This window comes from Parus major, chromosome 10, assembly GCF_001522545.3.
Source record: "Parus major isolate Abel chromosome 10, Parus_major1.1, whole genome shotgun sequence".
NCBI lineage: Eukaryota > Metazoa > Chordata > Aves > Passeriformes > Paridae > Parus > Parus major.
In genome coordinates this window covers 5,659,349-5,676,246 of record NC_031779.1, presented here as the reverse complement: position 1 = coordinate 5,676,246, position 16,898 = coordinate 5,659,349, and the positions used below count along the sequence as shown (strand labels likewise).

Below are 16,898 nucleotides of genomic sequence, written 5' to 3'. Positions count from 1 at the left end.
ATGAAATTTCAGACAGTTACTGGTTTTCAGAAAAGGCAGTGCTGGGAATGTCTGAGAATGTCTCTGGAGGAGAACCAGGAATGAGAACTCACGCTGCAAGGATTATCAGCACTGCTCATAAAGAATCTGTAGAGGGCCTACCTTTTCTAAACTGGGACAGATATTCATATGATACAGCTATTTTGTGTTCTTTTATACAGTGATCACAAGGCATTCCTAAAGAAGTACCAAATCCTCAATAATGATACAAATCCCTGAGCTGACACAGGCCAGAGGCATCCTCTTTTAACACAGCCTGCAGAAAGCTGTGTTAAGCAACACACTGGGAGAGCAACCAAAGAGAACAGTTAAAGAATGTTATGAGAAAAAGACAAATGTTCACTGAGGTTGGGTGCACATATTTCTCACTCAAAATTACAGAGACCTGCCAAGCTCTACAGACTTGAAATCAAAGTTGCAATCCTGGCTCCTGCCTCACTTCTGCTTGTGTCTAGCTCTCCTTCTCCTATTTAGCTCTCCTATTGCAGCACTCCAGGCCTCCCTCCACTCCACAGCACTGTGCACCAGAGCCAGCTGGTTTGACAAATTCCCTGTGTTCTAGAGGAGCCCTTCAAAAAGCTTTTTCTGAATTTCAGACTGCCATTACAGTCCCTTCTTATCTCATAACCCAAACTCCTCTACTCTTGACACCCACCCATTCTTCCTCCCCTTCTCAACAGTCTTAGAGAGGTAAAAATAGGAAGACCAAAATTGCAAATTTTGAGCTAATTTGCTCCTTATTTCCATTTCACCCACTAAAATTACCAGTTCTTTCACCTCTGTATGATAAGAATGTATCTAAACTTTTAAATGCAGCTGAAAGAATCCATGGCCTTTCCAAAGTCCTTCTAGGAAAGAAATAATACAATTTGCTACCAATGCAGGCAGTAATTTCTCAGATCTGAAAGTAGATGCAAATTTTCCAAGAATCAAAAATTTTCCAAGAATCATTTCCAGGAGATCACTCTGGAGTTTGCCCTTGCCAAAATCTTGATCCCAGTACCACAACTCCTGCCAAGAACGTGTTGTACCACTAAGCTGTAATTGTCTCTGATGTGAAGACTGATGTCATCACATGATGCTTGAACAAAGGGAAATCCACCCACATCTGACATCATACTACTTTAATCCAGAATTAAAATAAGAAATACAGCTATTGTCACCAAGTCAATCTCTAGAAGATTCCATAAATCCTTCTGAAAAAAATGTACTTCATGAAAGAAGTAGTCTTGAGCACATTGCAAAGCTGTCTTTTGAACAGTTAAGGAAATAAACCTTTGAAAGCTTTCTCTAAAATAGATTTTCAAAAAATTTCATCCAAAATTTTGAAATAACTTTAATTTGAGCTAAAGTCAATTTCCAAGAACCTACTTACATTTTGCAAGATTTTTAGCTGTATTGTAAACTGCCATTTTAAAAAAAATAGCATGCTGCAAGATCAAAAGACAAAACTTGGCAATCTTGTAGATTTCCAAATGCTTCTGATTAGGAATCACTGAATTGATAACATTCTGAAACAAATGTATACCAAGAAATCAAGAGTATGAGACTCCTCTAAATGAACAAGTATTTCAAAGAGATATTAAATATTTAGCACACAGGCTCACACAAAAATATCTGCCTTTGGTGCATTTTATCTATCACAAATTCCACACATGCCACAGGTGTAATGAGCGATAAAAAAGACCCCAAAACAGTGTAATGATTTCTCCCTAGGACATAAGACAAACTAATTTAAAAAATAAAAGTAAATAAACATGACCTGTGACTGTTACAGGTGAATGTGCTGGTTAATGAAGTCTGTGTTAGTGGCAGACAAGTTAGGGATTCTCTCATCTGCTGGTTCAAATGAAATGACAGCAATAAAAAATTCTTTTGAAAGAGCCAGGAAAAAAAAAATCCCACAGAATTTCCCATTCCATGAGCTAGAACTATTTTTCTACAGACTGACAGGTGCCTGTACCTCCAGCACTCTTCTCAGCCTCTCCACAAAACACAGCTATGGCACTTCAGCTCTACACCAATAACTGATGCCACTTAAGCAAAAGCCTCCCTCTAGCTCTTCCCCACTGTGGAGGTTGGGAAAAGGAAAAAGCTGCCAGTCTCTGTCTTCTGTGGGCCAAAAGCTGAAGCCACAAGCAGTGGTGAAGGTATTTTCCTTAAATAACAACAGAATACGCTGCAGCTTGGAAACAAAGGGTGAGTAAAGTGAGAGTCTCCTATGTGGAGTATGGGAGGGGAAAATAAGTAGTATTTGGCTTCTCATAACAGTTCTCACACCTCTAAAAATACACAAGACTGCTCACTCTGTGTAGCTGCCCCACACTTAATACACAGCACAGATGAGATAAACAGCACCTGGCTGTCCTAACACCTTTGTCAGCTCATTACCAGCTATCTAATGCAACAAAGTGTTTTTCTTTCACTTTTGCTCCTGTTAAAATGTAGGTCATGAGGGGATGATCCTCTTCAAGGCATGACTTTTTATCTCATGGTCCCCTCTGAATACCAGTTCAGAGGAATTTGATCAATGTAGTTTATAAGGAGTCTCTGGAATAAAAACTGAGACCTAGTCAGTAGTAAAGGTCCCCAGATGTCTTACATGAAATATTCTCAACATTAGAATCTTTACAATTGACATTCACCTGCTCCACAGAAAGACATCAAACACATTCATAGATCACATATTGAGATGCACATTATCAAAAGGCTAGTTTTTCCCTGCAACATGCCAAAGTTTGCTGAAGTGAGTTGCTGATGGAAGGTGTGAAAATGTGAAAAATTACTGATCTTGGATTGCAACGTATGTTGACTGAATTTGGAAACTGCCCTGAGCACACCTACATCTATTGAAGTTCTTTCCTGACACAGACTATAGATAATTCCTGAGTGAGCTACAGCCAGCATCATCAAACAAGGGGAAAAGTTCACTACCAACAGAGAAGAAAGAGCAAATGATATAAATTTCTCAGACCACCTGTGGTTCCTTTTTGGTTTCCTCTTCTCTTCTTCAATGAGACACGCATTCTCACAATTTAAAAAACAAAGCTAAATGATCCTTTCACTTCTCTGAAGCAATTTTTCTTTTAAATAAACCTGAAAATACTGAGAATGATACTTCCAGAATCTATCAGAAGAATCTGCTCAACAACCTGAACACTCATATTGTCTGCAAATTTCCTACTTTCTTCACAGTTGCCCAGCACATAACAATGTCTGTACAAGAGACAGCAGCTGCCTTGCAACCAGCGAGCTCAGCACCAGAGAAACGGCTGTGTCTAACAAATGAGATATCTTGGTTATTTTGACATGTTTAACACATGTATTTCTGGCTTGTCACCAAGAACATTTAACATATTTTGCAACACTTTACTACTCACAGACATATGCTATTGCACTGCTTTGAGTGAAAAAGCAGTTATCTACTGTCTAACAATGTCTGCTCCAATTCAGTCTCCCACCCTATCCACATGGCACTCTCCTACTTTGGCCATAAATACATTCAAATCAGGAAAGGAGGTAACTTGTGTGCCAGCCCTCAAGGTCTCTTCAAATGTGACCAAAAGACTTACTGATCTAGATTTAACAGAAGTCTAGCATGATTTGAGGCATGCAGTTCTCTTTTGGAAGCCTAGGACACTCAAATTTTACCCCCAATCCAACTAGAACCCATGTTTATTCATCTTTAAGTGGGCTGCTTCTGTGGGCTCTAACTGGCTTAGAAGAACATGCTGATTTGAATCACTTGAGAGGGAAGCAGACAACACATGGGCAGGATGGAGCTTGTCAGTACAAATCCAAGCTTTTGGAGACATCAACATCTGGAAAACTATCTTCACAAACTTAACAGGGAAAGAATTAAAAAAAAAAGAAAAAAAGAAAGAAAACCCCACTTCATTGAAAATATGGACCACTAAAATAAATCAGACGTTTTACACTGTAGAAGTGTCTATTTTCCTCCAGCCAGTACAGAATCTAGATGAGTTTCTAATCTAGGTGAGATTCTAATCTGAAACCCAAGACAAAACTGTCATCATCATATATAAAAAAAATCTCACTCAAATCACTGGGAATCTTTCAACAGCTTCAACAGCATCAAGGTTTTAGCTCACATAGGTTATCTAGTTTGGATTTTCTTGGTTTGATTATTCATCCTAATGAAGAGCATAAATCAATGCAAATACCTTTGAGAATCTTCAGCTGCATGTCAAGTTGCATTTAAACCATGCCTTACTACATTGCAGAGGGGACTTAGCTTCATAGTCAGATGACTCTGAGAGTTCCAACACGAATATTTTACACAGCATACAAGAGCTGTATGAAGCCTAATACACTCTTACTCTGTGCTGAGTAAGAAACTGAGAAAAGCTGTATGCTGTGCTTCTTTCATCACTCTTCAGAATGATTTCTTTATTTTATGAGGAAGCATAGATCATTGAAGCCTAATGCAAATAGGCAGCAAATGTGCTACATATCCAAACAGAACACAAACCACAGCACATACTGTATCACAGTACAATTTCTAAGTGTCATATAATAGCTGATCAATGAACTCAACGTTTTTTATCACTGTAAAGTCACAACTTCTCTACATATTGCAATGATTTCTTTTATTAAGTGTGACCACTGTTATTTGCATGATCAAGTAAGATGTCTAGACTATGTGAGCATATAGGACAAACATCACATTCACAGCAACAATTTCTTCACCACTGTAGTCAGAATTAACTTTACAATGTCTTGTCTAATGATATAAATAGATGGAAGCCATTATCATTCCAGGATACCTTCTCCTGTGCTGAAGTGCTAAGTGCACAATACTACACACAGAAAGACTTTGCATTATTACCTGTACTCTTAAAAGGTATTCTTTCTGTTTTGAAAAGGTTAATGCTGTTTATGTTATCCATGTCTAGAATTCCAGAAGGAATGAACTTATTTATGACCTGCTCAGTCTTCATTAAAAATTCCAGTTTTCTTAAGTGTAAAATGGAGTATTGCTAATTGCAGCTTTTAACTTCTGGAATACACATATTACTCAAACAGAAGGGAAAGGAATAATTTGAAAGTGGAAAATGTCCAAGTTATGGATGTAGTGATACACCAGATTCCATGCACTATATAAGAATGAAGACTGCACACAAGTTTTTCCTTAGTATGGAAGAACCTACCTTATTGGGAAGATTTCAACCCAAGATGGGATTAAGCATTTTCATGCCACTAACCAACACAATTCATCACCAAGAAATCTGATTCTGCTGTCTTGATTACATTATTTTATAGTGTACCAATCAAAGTCCACGGCAATTAGGAAGCCATTAGTCTAGATTTTCCAAAAAGCTGGATAAAACTACTGCCCATAAGGGCCTACTGAAGCCAGTCTATCAATATTAAGGACTGTGGGGTTACTTTGTACAAACACGTTTCCTGGGCATATTGGATGCTTCTAGTACTGGATTTGGTATAAATATTCTAACTTTCAGTTTTCTACTTTTTCATACGCTCAGTGTACTCAGGTCAGTCAAATTTGTTTCTGCTTGTAACACATTTATCTATAACTGAAAAAAAACCCCACCAAAACCATACAACTTAAAATTTGAGAAGAGTCACTTTTTCCCCCATTAAGACTTCTCAGTTCTTCACCAGAGTTTCCTGATGTTTGATATAATAAGCAGAAGTATCTGTCCACTCCATCTGTACAGAAGTATGGCATATAAGGCTCAACACACAGCCTGTAAAGAAATGCTATTTTCACCCCAGCAAACAAAGACAAGAGTTCCTCCAGATGAGCTTTTCCTTCTTCCCCTGAGAGCAGAAGCCTAGTAAAGCTTGCCAACAAAGTTAATACTTGGGCTGGATAAACAGTCCCTTAGATTGAATTTTTAGCTCATGCTCATGAAAATCCAGCTCTGAGGTGATGTGTGTAAGCAGGTACCTCTCAGCTTTCTGTAAGATTGTCTCAAGTCAGGGTAGCCCACACTAACTCCTTTTTTGTATGCAAAATAAAAACCAGTTCATATATACTTTGGAGTAAAAGCCACCTTATCACAGTAGAACAAAGTGATTACCAGTGTCTTATTTCCACTCCTTGTTTTATACATATGTAGCAAAGCACCAAGACTTAACAAATCTCCAAAAATCTGATGCCTCCAACTTAAAAAGAAAAATAATTTCACTGGAACTGGGCTCCAAGATGTAGCAAAGTTTGCATGATGTGGAAACAGAAAAACATCCAAGGAGTCTATTTTCCCAATCAAACCAAATAGCTTCTATTGTGATTTTGACCTCCCAATCTAAATCACATATTTATGACTATTAATTAATAATAGGAAACAGAAAATATTTGCCTTAGCCTCTTTAAATAAACCAGCTAACAAAACCCAATTCATCCTGATGTGTTGCTATAATCAAAAGTAGAAACTGAAAGCATCATTGTCACTTTTACAGCCCTTAGCTCTGGTTAAAAAAAAAAGCATCCACTTGTCCCAAAATTATGGAATGTATACACAGATTGTGGAATCGCTACTGTTTCCACAATAGCCTAACTTAATGTGCAGATCTGTTTTAATAGGTTAGCCTTTTTATTATTGTCATTATTTTAAGTAGTTTACATTATAAAAATACATTTGTAGCAGTGGAACAAGATAATTCACTTTTCTATAATGGAAAATAGTTTTCAGCTGTTTCTGGATTCAGATGTATCCCTTGGTCCTAGGCAGTGTGGCAGTGTTACTTCTATGCTCAGTTAAAACCTTTTCCCAGTACCTTTTTCTTCCTCATAACTGACAGCATCACTTTTGGTTTGCATCAAGAGAATTTGTTCTCCCTGCTCCACTGTGGCAGCAAAAACGCAGCTCTATTACTTTTTCTGTATTAAAAGGAATGTATGAAATACAGGTCCTCATCAGTTCTTACTGAAGATCAAATTTCAGTTGCATAACAAACAGTGACTCTGCATGACATAATGGGGCCTTCATGCGTGAGACAGCTAAACTGAAAAAAATATCATACATCATTATCTGCTTTTGTCTGGACATAGAAGAAATTTGTCTCAGGAAATAAGTAAATTGCATAAATAATCCAAAAGTCAATCAAAAAAGTTTTCAAAAGACTTAAAACAATATCTTTTTAACCCTCAAGATGATTTCTAGTTAACATATAGATACTTTACAGTAATAGTCCCTGTCTTGTGCAGGAGTCAGGCTACATGAGAGGATCACAGTCTATTTCAGATGGGATATCAGTGAAATATTAACATCAAAATTCGGTTTTATGCAGCATTTAAAGGCTCTTGAAGGAGAAAAAAAAAACCTGCTTTCAGACTGGAAGGGTTTATTAAAAGGTCATAGCTTCAATATCAATTACCATTTTAACTCATCAATTTACACCTATAGCAGTAGAAAGTTCATTATATGTGGCACTTCAGTTTCAGAACATATAAGAACTTGCTGCTTATATGACCGTCAAAGTTTTAGGTACTTGGGAACTCCTGAATAAGCAACTACAGGAATGTATCTCATGAGTCTGTATGAATTAAGAAATAATTTGGGTAACCACAAAAACAACATATAGTATGCTAGCAATTTTAAGATCCTCCAACTCCTGAAAATTCTACGTATTCTTAGGTCTAACATCAATTTAATCCATCGCTTGTTCCCTAAAAAGAATTTGTGAAAATGTAAGTTCCTTTTTTTTTTTTCTACTGGTTTTATGTGAAAAGAACATCTGAGCCCAACATTAATCTTTTCTTCATTTATAATAGCTGCCTACCTACCCTCACTTCAGCCATTTAGCAATCCTGTTATGAAACAGCTGCTATTAGTGAAAAAAAGTCCAAACTGGCAGCATTCACAGAGCACTGGGAACACAGAGCATTTTAAGATGTTTCTAAAACTCCCCATCGATACCCTCTGATTCATTTTTTCAGGACCCTACCTTAAAGCCTCAAACCAGGATTATGCTTCTAAAGCCTCAATATCAGAAAGTCTGGCTTTTCTCTTGATTTTCCCATGGAGGACTTCCTGTTTCTCTAGACCAACCTTCTTAAAACATTTTTTTCCACTCTTTTACTGCTGCTGAATCTGATTCAAAAGGGGCCCATCTGTTCCAGCTACATCATCAGGAGAGTTCTGCACTTTCACACAGCTGACGAGGTTTCTGTCCCCATGCAGAGGCTGGAATTTCTCCACCCACCCCGTTGGCCCAGAAATTATGTAAAGTAAATGATAGATCCAAAAACCTGATCATTTCTATACTGGCTGTTTCTCTAATGTAAACTCTCCTTTTCTCACATTTTGCAGGGCCCTAATTTGTTCCTTCAATAAAATGCACCATGAAACTTGAGCGCAATTTCCCAATGGAAAGAAAACAAAAATCCCACCAAATAAACTAATCTTATTATAAATTCCACAAAGCAGTTCAAAAAGCCCAGATAGGTGATTGCTTCTATTAAATTCTATCAACTGCTGGAGCAGTTTCTTTAGGAATTCTAATACTTCCTTAGAATTTAAGTGACTTAGCCTCCACTACATTTTGCAGACTGAAAGGCAACTACCTGCAAATATAACATGAACCAAATGGAAAATTGTATTTAACAGTACCCACATCACAATTAACCTGTCATATGTTCTGCAATGGCATTCTCTCAGACAGCATAGATGCACCAGCTTGGCCTGAATGCAGACTGTACTCTCCAAAATACCTGTGACCACTTAATTCCTGCCACTCATTCAAGGCTCAGGGAGCTTGGTCTGTTCAGCTTGGACAAGAGTCACAGGAGACCCTAAAGCACCTTCCAGTGCCTATGAGCTGGAGAGAGCATTTGAACAAGGGCATGTGGTGACAGGACAAGGGGGAATGGCTTTAAATGAAAGAGGAAAGATTTAGATTGGATACATGGAAGAAATTCTTCTCATGGGGGTGGTCAGGCCCTGGCACAAGTTATCCAGAGAAGCTGTGGCTGCCTCATCCCTGGAAGTGCTCAAGGCCAGGCTGGACAGGGCTTTGGGCAATCTGGTCTAGTGGAAAATGTCCCAGGCCCCTGGCAGAGCATTGGAAGTAAATGGTCTTTAAAGTCCATTCCAACCCAAACCTTCCATGATTTCATGATTTTCTGGGCAAAAAACTCATTCAACTGTATCTGCATCCCTGCTTTGACAGAAAATATCTTCTAGATAGAGTTTAAAAATAAATTTACTTTTGAGACAAAGAAAGCTTTGCAGGAAGTTTTCTTTAGTTGCTTTTTTATAAATGAGCCTAAGTAAAATAAGAACAATTTTAATTTAGAAAAAAAAATGCACAAAGGTTTTGGATTGTTTTAGTTAAGATATAATGGAACGAAAAAATAAATTCAAATGGCACAGATTTCTACCTGCATCTGAATGCTATCCACTGCAACTAGCTGGACTTGGTAACACTTCCTAAATGCAATTTCTGGACAGAAGATGGCAAGCTGTTTATTGTGGTAGTTACTGTACTATGGAATGGGCTTTTTTTCTACCCATTCAGTTGATTTTGGTGCAAGCTGTGTCTCATCTCTTCATGGAGCATTAAGGAGAAGTCTTTTCTTTGCACACATTACTTCTTTACAATATCTGTGAAAGGTAAAAGTGGAGAATTTATTTTTATTGATAATATGAAATTTTCACGTAGTCACAGGAATGAATTACATCCGAATAGTATTGATAAGTTTCCCTACCAAATATAATGCATGCATTTTAGCTCATTTAATCTTGGCAAACCTCAGAAGTTAATAAGTTAGTAATCAAGAAACAAAATAAATTATATTAACATATTTTAACAAAATAAAAATAAAGCTCAAGTCACTATACCTTGGAATCATATTTTACCTATAATGAGTCACACAACCTTATCAGTAAAATTAATGAAAAAAATTTGAAATTAAGTTTGGGCAATTTGTTCAGTTGAGAATTAGGCTGATTAAATGTCAATATTCTGAGCACTCTCACATGAAAAAGTGTTCTATAATCTGACAAATTAAACAAGAATAGTAAGTCTTCATGGAGTTCAGGGTGTAAAAATAATTTATTAGCTTCTGATCATAAAAAATTAGCTACTCTTCTTGGGTTTTTTAAACAGCAGCAGTCAAAAAAGTGACAATTGAAAAGCGTTCAATAAAAATAAGGCAAGCTTTGTAAATTGATTTTTTCTTTAAAAATCAATGCTGTAGCACTACAGAATCAAGGGTAGCAGAAAAAAATAAACAAAAAACTTAGTAAAAATCACCAAGCCATTTCAGTGTTATCACTTTAGCTAGCCAAGGAAGCATCGGTAAAGCAGTATGAAAGTAAACTTTTACTTTGAACCTATTAAGAGTTAATTAAGATTTAAAGGCATCCCTTTGGGGGAGGAAGTGAAGTATGCCCTAGTGATGATAATTTTATATTCTATTGGTTTATGTTTGTAAAACATGAGAGAATAGTGAACCAAAAGCCTGCGAGACAGCACGCCTCGACTCTACTCTTTCTGATCCATGATCCGCTGAAGGCAGAGCTTCATGTAGGAGTTTTTATTGCGTATTTCTATCACTGCATCTCTGACAAGTTCAATGAACATCTGAGGCCAGAGCTTCTGCAACGACTCATTTTTCATATTGATGTCAGCTGCTTCTTCCACTAAGTTCTCAATGTATGTCTGGCAAAATGTTTTTCTTTCTTTGATTTCCTGCATGAGAGAAAAATTACACAATGTATAAGAAAAAGGAAAAAAAAGGTTAAACAAGAGCAAATCCCAAAAAAATCTCCCCATGGTTTTATGTTGCATGGCCCAGGGTCTATGTCCAGTTTTTATGAGTGTGCCATAGACCCTTAATATATTCATAATATTCATACTATATTAAGTTATTAATTTATCTGAAATTAACTTTCAAGTAATTATATAAATATCTGTTAACAGCATTACAATTTGTGTTGCTTTCTGGCAGAGCAGTGAAAATTTACAGAAATTATTAAGCACTAAACTATTTTGTCTTCTCTCCCTTCCCAGAATTTCATCCTTATAGCACAACAGCTGAAAAGCGTATGTTTCTCTACCTGCCCTAACAAGAACATTGTCATAGAAAAACATGCCAGTACCCATCCTTTTCTACAGGCACTCTGGCAAGTGCTGGTTCCTAAATGTGCATTACATTAAATACTGAAGTAAAATGAAAAACTTTAAAAATAATAAAAAGATACTGTGCTTTGTGCAACTTCTAGCTTTGCATTTTAGTAACTCAAGCTGTATTAATCCCTGCTTCTGCAAAGTTTCTATAAAATGCCTTAAGCCTTGAACAGTAGGTTATATTGGAGCTAAATATCTAACTAGTTTGGATGGTGGCATTGTTAAAAATGTGAGATCATGCTTCAGGCCACAAAAACAAATGTTTTCTTTATTGTATAATAAAGGTGAGAAAATGCTTTCTAGCAGTTTCAGCTAAAATCCCAAATTATTAATCAAAGACCCAAGACTGTCATGCTTTAGCAATACACTTCTTCAGTCACATTTCTGATGTTAGTTTACTGCTGCAGGGGAAGTGGAAGGCGTCCTTTTTGCCTGGATGTACTCTTGTGACACCCTGCAGTACCTGCTGCCACATGCACAATGCTACAGCAAAGGACAAGGTGGGAATTGCTGCACTGGGAAGAGAAAACAACACATTTACTTAATGGGCTGTACGAATACTAAACTTATTTTATTTTATTATAGGGCTGGTTCCATGGTAAAAGACAAAAGGAATACTTCACTGTCTTACTCCACGCTGTTCAAAGATGTAAGAGCTACTGTCACAGCTTTTGAGACTAAAATGTTTTCTTAATTTAATCTCTCTACACATGCAGTCACTGTCTCCTTTTAATGATGTGGATTTAAGATAACAAAATCACAATGGAATAAGAGAATTCAGTGATTACTGAACTTGATTTAATTTCTTGCACTACAGGATTTATATATTTCCAAATGATCTAAAAGCAAACAATGGGACAAATGTGGGGAATACCCACAGTTAGAATTCAGAATGATTACTCAGAAGGGAGACTATGGCTAAAAAAATCATATTCTCCCTGGGAACAATTTCCCTCTCCCCAAGCAAAAGAATTAGCAGATCAGAAACACAAACTAAAATAAGCGTGACTGATGCCCTTGTCTGAAACAAGCCAGCTTGCAATTTTATTAATAATTAAATCTAATACATTGCCTATATGTTTATTTTCCTGTAACTCACTTAAAAGCTAGGAAGCAGCCTTTTATTACTTCAGCCTGCACTATCTCACGTATTCTCTAAAGGTGCTCTTCACCAATTCATTCAGGGAAAATCCAACATGTGCAATATTCATTTTTCTTCATAAACATATTGTGCCCACTCCATATGGCTTGTACATGAGAATGTACTTCTGAGACTGTGGCACTGCTCAGGAATCACTTCACCAAAGACAGAAACTGAGCATTTTGAGTATTTGAGTATTCTGAAAAAAAGACTGGTTAGATAAAATGTTTGATCAGATTTGTAAATATGTTAAGCAGTGATCTTTTAAAACCACTATTCTCAATAACACAACTGAAACTTGATAGATTTATTTTATTATTCAGATAAATTTAAGGAGTACTAGCCTAAGGTTACCTAACACAAAATGTAAACATTTTGTAATGATATATTTTACCTCAAGCTTTTCCATATGAAAATCCTTCGTCATGTAATTCAATGTTGCTCGAGCTGTGCTTTCTCCTCCGCTTCTTCTGTTATCACTACTTTCCTCACTCCCAACCCCAGATTTCTTTCCCTTTCCCTCCAGCAGATAATGGAATTGCTTCCTCCTGTGAAATGAGATTTACAATCCTAATTAACTTTTAAGTGCAGACATTTCTAGATATTGTGAGGGGGTATTCTCCTTTTAAACACACACTTTTGAGCTTTAAAGTATATTGCATCCTCATTAAAAATACATATGACTCTAGATGTCCCTCCATTAATTTGTCTCTAAACAATTGACCTTGATATAGGAGACATAGCATCTCCTAAATAGGAAGTCTAGCAGCTTTAGTTTTATTAAGTATTTGTCTTCAGAAGACTAAAAATAGGGGGCTTGGAACCCTTTTTTACAGTACAACTCTTAAATCTGTTAACCATTAATTAACCACTGTTAAACAGCCACTAAAAATACCCAGTTCTCCATCATGAAGGTCCACAAGTCTTCAGCAATCCCAGTTCAAATGGAGAACTGAACATGCAGTTCATTTGTGTGCACATTCATTTTAATCTCCTCAGCAGACTTCATACAAATTCTGGGAAAACCTCTGGCTACATGGACCAGGAGATGGTAACACCTGTTCATTATGCAGAGGACCTATCTTCTAGAAGATGGTATTTGTGAAATTTTTATACTTTCACCTAAAAAGAATTCATCATAAGAACATGCAAAAGAGTTAAACAACATGTTCTGAACAAACTCCAGCTCTGTTCCTTTTATTTTACCTGGATTCTCCAAATAATGAAAGCATGCGATAATGTGGCAGCTCTGAAGATGCCACATATGCCAGAATGCCAAAGAGCCGTTCTGCCTTTAAAATATCATTTTCAGTAACCTGTGAGAGAGTGGGAGGAAAAAAGGGAAAAAAACTACATTTCAAAATTAGCACATTCATATTGCATTACATATCTATATTGAGAAATAACTGCAATTTGTTATACAGAACACTGCACACAGATCTGCAGCAGGCACATCTTCAAAACATAGACTTGCTTTTACTTTAAATGTATTTTAGAAGAAAGCAAATGAGGTACTGGTGCTTGTTTTATTTCCTGTCATTCTAGACATTTGACTGTATATACATGATGCCCTGTGCTTCATGATAGTCTTCATGAAATGAGGAATTTTATAAAGGTTTCTTACACTCATTTTCCGAAAGCCAGATATATTAATTCTGCTCCATAATGCATGCACTTAAAAAAGGTCTACTGGAAAAATTCTGATTAAGTTATGCTGGAGAAACAGATTCTGGGCATGCACATGTGAAAAGATAACTTACAGACTCTCTTATTTTGGCAGCATCATGTAAAAGGCTTTATAAAATAGAGGCTTTAGAGGGAAAAATTTTTCTCTGCATTTTTCAGCTCCTGAAAATAAGTGTTCACTCATTATATTTCTCTAAATGTTTACCATACTGTTGTTTCAATATTAAATTCCAGTTGTCTCCTTAAACTAACTTTCAAGGGTTGAAAAATTTTCAGGATTCATTTTATACAAAATTGAAGTGTAAAGAAGGTGGAAGAGATTCATTCTCTGGTGGTGGTGGTTATTATTTTTTGTTTATCTTGGCTTGTAATCCCTGGAGACCATGGCCTGTGTTTCATCTCCACTGATGGCCAGACTATGAACTGACTTCAACTGCCAAAAGTTTGTTGGCACAGTTTCTGGACTCCTGGCTTTGTAATGAGTGCAGAAACGATCTTTATGATCACTAAATCTGACCTGGATAACACTGGACAATGAAACTCACTGACTTCTTAACTTTTGGATGAAATGTAATTTCCATTCATCCTATAACGTATTTTGGGAAAGCAACCCATTATTAAATACACTTCAATACCCAAAATATTTACTAAGCACTTCCAGACAAACTTTGTATTCTGTTTTACTGAAATGAGTAAAATGGAATTTTGGTCCACATTAACAGATCTTTACTGTATTCTTGTGCAATGTTTAGAGAACATCTAAACATCTAAACATTGCACAACACTTTAGGCAATCTACACTTGCCTAAAGTATACCGCAACGGCTTAGTGCAGGGGTATATTCAGTGAAAACACAGATCAGGAAATCAGAAATATAAAGTCAATTCCATTTTTACAGTGGAATTGTTCATTTTCACTGAAAATTGAGTAAATCTTACTTAGTAGCCTTGGAGTAGATAACCTTGCTGAACAGTCTGTAACAGAAGCAAGGTCTAAAACAAAGAGCACAGAAGGCAGCTAGGGAAACAAAGCCCAGTGCAGGCAGAAATGCCTGCTGGAGAAATAAGTGATTTTAATGTATTTATTTATGTTAAGAGAAGCATAAAGACCAGGTCAACAGAGACAGCAATGCTGAATACACTCTTGAGCTCACACAAACTCATGTTCTCTATCTTAGTGCAGTGCATTGTTTGCTCCATTAATCACAAAAAGATTATAACGGTAGTATCACATAAATGTAAGGCTTTATGCTTGCCCCTTGCCAAGTGCACAGAAAAGGCACCGACTGTGCCAGCAGGCCCTGCTCAGGGAAAGGGATGCATCTGTCACACTCTATTCCATACCACTGGGTGGACAGCAGTCTGGAGGGCTTGGTAACTTCAAACCTTGACAATTTAGAATCAATCTGAGATTACTATCACTGGGAAAAACTTAAAGTAGTATCCCAATAAAAATAATTTGCTTCTTCACAGTTAGCAAATGTAACAATTGGACAAATGTAACAATTGGGCACAGAATCATTGTTAGGGGGAGACCAACACTCAGTTTCTAGCCTGGAATATTAACTGGAATGAAAGGGGAAGGTTGGGGAGAAAGTGAAAGTTTTTTTAAAGAGGATTTTTACAGTTTGAAAGTGCTAGAGTGATGTAATTTATTTAGTTAATTCAGTTAGTATATACTGCTTTTACTTTGCAATTCTGTGTACCTCAGAGCTGACAACACAATAGTCTCCACAAACATTGCCCACTAATGGTAATCAGAATAGCAGAATATGCACATTTCCTTTTCTGTCACCTGAACTTATTTAGGGCTGATCTAAGGTCTGAGAATCACTTCAGGGGTTGTGTTCTTTATATTGAAATAGGATTATCTACTACTCATGCTAATCCATAGGTAATACACATCTGCAAATCTAGATATCATGACTTCTGCTATAGGGTGATGAAGAACTGAAATCAGAACTCTTCCTTCTGCTTAGCTAAGACACTTTTCAAATGATTAATGACACTAGATGAAAAATTCTGTATGCACATCTTCATGCAGTGTGGTCTGGATGAAAAAGTTTGCTGAGGACAAAAATGTTCTTGTCATACATATTTAAGATCTGATATATGTCCTACATAAAATCACGCTGTGGTACATGTGCTCCATTTACTAAATTAATCCTAGAACTACTAAATACAAAGTTTTCCCACCCAGACTGAACTTGTTGACCTTGAGATTGTAACAAAAAATCATCTTAAACAGTTGTGTTACTTTCTTTCTCCATGAAGACCAAACACACAAGATTGTTCTTCTATTTCCTTTTCATTTGAATCACTAGTGTTGATTTTGAAAATCTGATGCACTAAAAAAATAAATAAAATTTTTATTTTTAAAATCAAATGTGAAGAGCATTTTTTCAGCAGAGTACTAATTCAAAGTTATTCTATATTTTTCAAGGAATTACTGATTATCACTAGATATTTTTCCTTTTCAAGATACTGTGATGTTGGAATGAGTCCTATTTCCATCCATCCTTTCTTTGCTAGTTAATTAATTTAATCTCTTTACCCACTCTTACTCTTCTGAGTAGCTAATATATGTTTTATATAACTAAAACCAAGTAAACCACAACATCCAGCTAGCTTTGGCTGGATCAGATAACAAGTATATCTAATCCAAAACATATGATGATGACCAAATTAAAATACCAGATCTAAATGCTAAAGCTGTGTATTATTTTTGCTCTAATTAACTTCCATAACATCTCTTAAACTTATTTAGCATTTAAAATTGAATGTGCATTCAAACATTGTGTTGCATTGTAACTATTTTCACCCCGCTTATGATCAAAGCCCAAGTATAAAATAGCTGTTGTATATGCTTGAATAAATTTACTTTCAATTGAAGTAAAGGGGAATACAAAGTA

General features: G+C 36.4%; 2 protein-coding genes across 4 annotated transcripts in view; both read right to left on the bottom strand.

Annotated features, from left to right (window-relative positions):
- Window positions 1-9,479, bottom strand: part of THSD4 (thrombospondin type 1 domain containing 4) — a 262,970-nt gene extending 253,491 nt beyond the window's left edge. The window contains exon 1 of the mRNA XM_019007885.1: window positions 9,410-9,479. The gene's annotated coding sequence lies outside the window, so the exon portion shown is untranslated. The remainder of the gene's footprint in view (window positions 1-9,409) is intronic.
- A 156-nt stretch (window positions 9,480-9,635) lies between these two features.
- Window positions 9,636-16,898, bottom strand: part of LRRC49 (leucine rich repeat containing 49) — a 37,410-nt gene continuing 30,147 nt past the window's right edge. For 2 of the 3 annotated variants that reach the window (XM_033516972.1, XM_015638505.3), the window contains exons 14-16: window positions 13,508-13,617; window positions 12,696-12,849; window positions 9,636-10,722 (exon numbers count right to left, since the gene is read on the bottom strand). In XM_033516972.1, the coding sequence (XP_033372863.1) occupies window positions 10,516-10,722; window positions 12,696-12,849; window positions 13,508-13,617 (471 nt within the window). In that variant the 3' untranslated portion in view covers window positions 9,636-10,515. Of the gene's footprint in view, window positions 10,723-11,086; window positions 12,513-12,695; window positions 12,850-13,507; window positions 13,618-16,898 lie in introns of those variants that run through there. The other variant, XM_019007887.2, reaches the window with a different exon arrangement.